The sequence below is a fragment of the Engystomops pustulosus genome, chromosome 5, assembly GCF_040894005.1.
Source record: "Engystomops pustulosus chromosome 5, aEngPut4.maternal, whole genome shotgun sequence".
Taxonomy (NCBI): domain Eukaryota; kingdom Metazoa; phylum Chordata; class Amphibia; order Anura; family Leptodactylidae; genus Engystomops; species Engystomops pustulosus.
Window position 1 is genome coordinate 161,798,910 of NC_092415.1, and position 6,467 is coordinate 161,805,376.

At 44.5% G+C, this 6,467-nt stretch overlaps 1 protein-coding gene across 1 annotated transcript; it reads right to left on the reverse strand.

Annotated features, from left to right (window-relative positions):
* Window positions 1-934: 934 nt before the first annotated feature.
* Window positions 935-6,207, reverse strand: RPL15 (ribosomal protein L15). The gene is made up of 4 exons (XM_072153627.1): window positions 6,083-6,207; window positions 5,482-5,664; window positions 4,518-4,654; window positions 935-1,288 (listed from the first exon to the last, which is right to left on the reverse strand). Exons 2-4 carry the CDS (start codon window positions 5,651-5,653, stop codon window positions 983-985), a joined length of 615 nt encoding a protein of 204 aa, XP_072009728.1. The 5' UTR covers window positions 5,654-5,664; window positions 6,083-6,207; the 3' UTR covers window positions 935-982.
* Window positions 6,208-6,467: the final 260 nt, after the last annotated feature.

Genomic DNA, 6,467 nt, shown 5'->3' on the forward strand with positions numbered 1-6,467 from the left:
TTTACAGCAAGACCTCGGATACACAGACACAGCAGGGCTTGGACCAGTGGACTTTTAATTTTTTTTGTAGTAAGGACTTATTTGGACTGATTGTGTCCCAGACCAATCTCTGTGCTGCACAATATATTGCCCAACACTTCACTTTTTAGTCGCAACCCCATTAATGCAGCACAGATGGAGAAGTATTTGGGCATAGCAGACTTTTTGACAAGTCCCATAAAAAGTACCATCAGGGACTATTGGAGCAGACATACTGTACCACACCCCGATGTTCCACATGGCGATGAGTGGGATGCGCTTTGAAGTCATCCATAGGTTTTTGCATTTTGCTGACAATTCTCAGTGCCCAGCCAGAGAGGACCTTAATTATGACAGGTTGTAACAGGTATTAGTAACCATATTAGACTGAGTGCCCGATTTATGGAAGTGTATACTCCAAAAAGGCACATATCAGTGGACGAGTCCCTGGTACATTTCAAAGGGAGACTTCAGTTCTGCCAGTACCTGCCCAATAAGAGGGCGATTTACAGCGTGAAGATGTATAATCTGTGTGAGTGCATCAGGGTACACTTTTAGGTTCAGGGTATATGAAGGGAAGCATTCTAAGATATCATCCTATTAAAGCTGATACTCTGTAGTGAGGCTCTGATGTCACACACAGAATGAAAAAAAGTCGCCAGTTCTAAATGGTGGAGCCATTGGCTGCACATAGTTTTGCTGTCAAGTGACTTAGCTGTAAAATTAGATGCTACATTCCCTGGGGGAGGGGAGGGCTATGCGTGCAGTTACTGTATTCCCATGCCGTTTTACAAAGGGTGAACCAGGAAAAAAAACAAAAAAAACAAAACACACACTGGAAGGGTTTGTCGACTACAGAACTTTTTGCTACTTTTCAGGATTAAGGGGAAAGAAAAATTACACCTAAAGGCAAACATTTGTCCAAACTTCTTTATTTTTGTGAAATTTACAAGTACTATCCAATTTAGCGGTAACGGCGAAGCTGAAGAGTGTTGCGTCTTCTCCAGGCAGCGCGACGAGAGCCACCAATAGTGAGATGGAACTTGTGGCCCTTTCCAAGGCCACGGCTCTTCTTGCCAGCAGATGTCAGGCCACGCATCTCTCTGTGCTTGTGCACCGCCTTTGTGATCCATTGGGTGTCTGGGTTGCGTCTGATTGCCTTGTGGAAGGTGTCAATAAGGACAACCTCAAAAAATTTGTAGGTGGAGTCCTCACAAACCCAGTAGGAGCTAAGAACTCTAAGACCTCCACAGTGACGACCAGCACGTTCCTATAAACAAAAAAGTCAGGTTTAATATGAAGTACATTCACAACTAGAGGTAATTTATACTGTATGTCAACATATTCATTTATAAGCCAAATACAATTACATTGCTAAACTTAGCAGCTGCATACCCCCCCCCCCCAACCAGAAATTACCACCAATATTCAGCTTGATATGGGTGATAAAAGAAAATGTTTCCAAATCAAAGTAATTAACCCCTAAACAAGGCCGTTTTTTGCAGTTTCATTTTCACCCCACCTTCAAAAACTTCATGGTGACTATTAACTATTTCATGCCATGTACTGTAAAGCGGTGGGGGGGAGGGGGGAGTTTGCAAATGCAGTGAAATTGGTGAAAAAATGTTCCACGTTCTTATGGATTTTACGGCTTTCACTGTGCTCCCCAAGTGACACGTCTGCTTTATTCTTTGGGTGGGTGCGATCACAGGCATACCAAATTTACATAGGTTTTATTAAATAGGTAATTTTTCACACTGCAAAATTTTGAATTTTTTTTGTACACAAGGTTTTAATTTTTTACATTGTGGCTCCAAAAACTTTCAGACTTCAGTGTACGGAGCTGTGTGGTGTCACTTGAGAAATGAGATGTTTTCAATGCTACCATTTTGAGGACTAGATAGACTTAAATTTTTTATATTTTTCCAAGATGGCGAAAGAGTGGCATTTTCCATTACGGGGTTAAACACCGGGAATAACTGTTAATGTATTTTGATATATCGGACATTTTTGGGACGCCCGGGGATAGCCAACATGTTTATGATTTTTACTGTTTATCAATTCTAGGAAAAAGGGGGCGATTTGAATTTCTTTTTCGTGCTCCCTAGGGTACTTTAACCCCAAGTTGTCTGATTGATAAAAATCCCCATATATTGCCATTCATTACAATGTGCAAATCTCAAATTGTAATGAAATGGTTATGGTCAAATTCAGACAGCCTCGGGTCTTTGTATGACCTCCGGCCATCATGTGACCAGATCGCCACTGCCCGATTATGTCATAGGGATCTGCGAGCTTCACCAAGCTGGTGGCACCCATGCAAGCCTTCTCCAAACATTGCCAGATGACATACTAATAGACAACACCTTGTTAAAGGGTCAATACAGTGTACAATGCCTAACATGCAAACATTTAAACACATCCTACATGTTATAATTTACCAGCCACAGATAAAGTATATACCAGTATACAACATGTTGAGCAAATATCTACAATCAAACATGTCTCCAACAGTCATAATACTAAAAATGGCACCCAAACTGATGTGTAGTGTATAAGCCTCTATTAGAGCACACTACATTACCTATTACTGATCTCTAGGTTTGCATAGACCAGTAACAAGGCATCAAGAAGGGAAAACTAATTAACCCCTTAACGCTCTGCGCCGTAGCTCTACGGCGCAGAGGTATAAGGGAAGTATGAAGAGGGCTCACGGGCTGAGTCCTCTTCATACAGAGGTGGGGGTTTTTGCATTTTGCACAAAACCCCCACCGCTAATAACCGCGGTCGGTGCTTGCACCGATCGCGGCTATTAACCCTCTAAACGCCGCCCGCAAAGTCGCGGGCGGCGTTTAAAAGACGGCGGCGCGCGGGCGCCGCCATCTTTTTTTCGATCGCCACGCCCCCGAACGTCATCGGGGGGCGGCGATCGGTTACCATGGTAGCCTCGGGTCTTCTCTTGACACGAGGCTACATGGTTTATGCAGGTTCGTTACAATGAGCCAGTGGCTCATTGTAATGTAAGACCTGCAAAAACGCCATATATTGCAATACTGTAGTATTGCAGTATATGGTAGGAGCGATCTGATCATCTAGGGTTATTGTACCCTAGATGGTCTAAAAAATAGTGAAAAAAAAAAGAAAAAAAAAAGTTTAAAAAATAAAAAAAATTAATAAAATATTAAAAGTTCAAATCACCCCCCTTTCCCTAGAACGGATATAAAACATAACAAACAGTAAAAATCACAGACATATTAGGTATCGCCGCGTCCCAAAATGCCCGATCTATCAAAATATAAAAACGGTTACGGCCGGCGGTGACCTCCGAGGCGGGAAATGGCGCCCAAATGTCCGAAATGCGACTTTTACACCTTTTTACATAACATAAAAAATGAAATAAAAAATGATCAAAATGTCGCACAGACCTCAAAATGGTAGCAATGAAAACGTCGCCTCATTTCGCAAAAAATGACCCCTCACACATTTCCGTGCGCCAAAGTATGAAAAAGTTATTAGCGTCAGAAGATGGCAAAAAATTTTTTTTCTTTTTTGTACACATTCGTTTAATTTTTGAAAATGTATTAAAACACAATAAAACCTATATAAATTTGGTATCACCGCGATCGCACCGAACCAAAGAATAAAGTAGGCGTGTTATTTGGAGCGAAGAGTGAAAGTCGTAAAAACTGAGCCCACAAGAACGTGACGCACGTGCGGTTTTTTTTCAATTTTTCCACATTTGGAATTTTTTTTCAGCTTCGCAGTACACGGCATGTTAAAATAAATAACATTACGGGAAAGTAAAATTTGTTACGCACAAAATAAGCCCTCACACAGGTCTGTACACGTAAAAATGAAAAAGTTATGGATTTTTGAAGTTGGAGAGCGAGAAATGAGCCGGAAAACCCTCCGTCCTTAAGGGGTTAAACAAAACAAAGTTGACAGAATTTACTCTACAGCCAAGAATTTGAACATTTCAAGGCAATCAAATGCCCACAGAAATGTACAAGTCATCACTACTGAACCAGTGAAGTGCATTGCAGAAGAAGCCTTTCACATAGCTAGACATGAGGATTTCCCACAAACTTTCCTTGAGAGCAAAGTTTAGGAATTCCTAATGCTATTCTCACCCTGCACGGCTGTAATCCTCCTGACACCTGTCAATTCTATAGGCAATATTTTGCCTCAGTCATCCCAATTCAATGACAAGACATGATATCTTCTGCTGTAATGTCATTGACTAGTGATTTAACTTTATAGAAACAGGCATTAAATCACTATGGCCAGGATATCACATCTGCAGAGCATTGCTACATGTGGCCAAAAGGCTACCGGGGTTTGGAGCTTTCATCCATTTGCATAAAATCCATGGAGTTTTTTTTACTCCACTTTCAAAAAGATTTGAGAGCAGGGAACAAGCAGTCAAGTCAATGCCCGAAGGTATTTATGAACACCCTGTAATGTATATAACAGAAGCATAGCGTTATAGCTGTCCATACCTCAGCAACAGATTGCAGGCTGCGGGCAAACTTGATCTGGTTTACACCATGGTGCACAGGCTTGCCATAGGTTGCACCCTTGGGCACTGGGCGTTTGCGGCCACCACGGCGGACTCTGACACGGTAGATAACGTATCCTGTGGGGGGAGGAATGGGAACACTTAAGAATATGCACAGAAAACAATCAATTTACAAAAAACCTATATATGACCTAATGAGAAACATATTTGCTTAGAGGCACATTCCATTTAGTAGTGTGTGAACTGGAGAAATGTAGGTTTCTAGGAGGTAAAACAGCATGTGCCCATCACCTTTTTGACTTCACCCAAAGAGGTGGCCCCAAAACGAAGACTGCAGGAGCCCTGCGTCAGAACAAAGCTCTTATCAATGACTACTGCTCCAATAATCACCAGTCTAGAGAACTGATTGAGCTACGCCTCCCTTCCAGTCCAAGTTTGCAGCTTGTGAAGTCCCTTCTCCTGTAATTGGCCTGTGAGTGGACCCTTACGGTGGTGGCACACATGGCATTTTGAACCAGTCTTTAATCATGCATTTTCAGTCTGGTAAAAAACTAATGACGGTCAGTTTAAGATAATTGGAAAAACCAGACAAAATATCTTTTTTTTTAACGGACTGAAAGCGCATGTGTATGCACGTTGTGTTTCATGTGCGTTAACAGGCGTTTTCAAACTCAGAAGATGGGATTTGCCCAAATACATTGTTGTCAACATTGCCTTTACAAAACACATACATTTGTTAACAATATTTTAACACTCATTTTATAAGCGCTTCATTGACAATGTAATTAGGCAGATCCCTTCTCAGCTGTTGTGAGGCGTTTGAAAACGCATGTGTTAACGCACACACCTGCAGCCTTACACACAGGCAGCGGGGTGGGCACCGTTCAGTAGCCTGCGTACCCCCCAGCCCTCCATGTTTCCAAACCTATGAGCACGGCACGCACCTTGCTTGGCCTTGTAGCCCAGTCTACGGGCCTTGTCTGGACGGGTGGGACGTGGTGCGCGGTGGAGCGAGGACAGTTGGCGGTATTGCCAGCAGCGGACGCGCAGGAGGAACCTCATTACATCTGACTGCTTCTTCCTCCATAGCTCCTGCATATACTTGTAGGCACCCATGCTGGCTCACTCTGCAGGAGGAACACAGGGGTTAAACATTGACACAAGCCTCTTCATGTACACAATATACACTCATGTCAGGACTACAAGTCCCAGAATGCTCAGGGCGCCCCCGCTGACAGCCCCGGGATATGTGAGGACTAGGCCGCAGACCCTTCCATCAGGCCCCGCGCACAGCACGGTCCGCGGCGCCCTCTATACTGCCCGAAGTGCCGGGCCATCCACCAGCCGCCATACAAGCCCTGCCGGGGCCTCCACGGGCCAGCCTCTGATAACACACTGTAATCTCCACAATATGGGCGCGGATCCACTACAGGAGGGGAGCACTGGGAGATCCCGGCACACACAGGACGCCTGCACCGCACTACCAGGCGGATGGACGCGGATTCAGGAGACACAGCTCAGAGTCCGGGAGGAAGCCTCCATTACCTGATGGCTCGGCAGCCGGAAAGGAAGGAAGAATTTTACCCAGAATCCCTTATTACACGCCGCGCGGTGACAGCTTCCTGGTTGTTTCGCAAGAGCTGATGGGAAATGTAGTCCCGCGCTGATCTAATAGTAGAGCGGCGTGGGCTGATCACTGAGAGAGTAGGGCTGACAGGGCATGCTGGGAGTTGTAGTACGGCCCATGTAATAGATGTAATGCGGCGATCGCTGAGAGAGCAGGGCTGGCAGGGCATGCTGGGAGTTGTAGTACGGCCCATGTAATAGATGTAATGCGGCGATCGCTGCGAGAGCAGGGCTGGAAGGGCATGCTGGGAGGTGTAGTACTAATAAATGTAATGAAGCAGTGCTCGAGCAGAGCTGTAGCGTC

Excerpts from the sequence above, each read along its gene's own strand:
- RPL15 (XM_072153627.1), bottom strand. The coding sequence starts at position 5,653 with ATGGGTGCCTACAAGTATATGCAGGAGCTATGGAGGAAGAAGCAGTCA. Across the intron at positions 4,655-5,481 it reads GGGCTACAAGGCCAAGCAAG|GATACGTTATCTACCGTGTC; the intron begins GTGCGTGCCGTG and ends CTCCCCCCACAG. Across the intron at positions 1,289-4,517 it reads GCCTGCAATCTGTTGCTGAG|GAACGTGCTGGTCGTCACTG; the intron begins GTATGGACAGCT and ends TTTTGTTTATAG.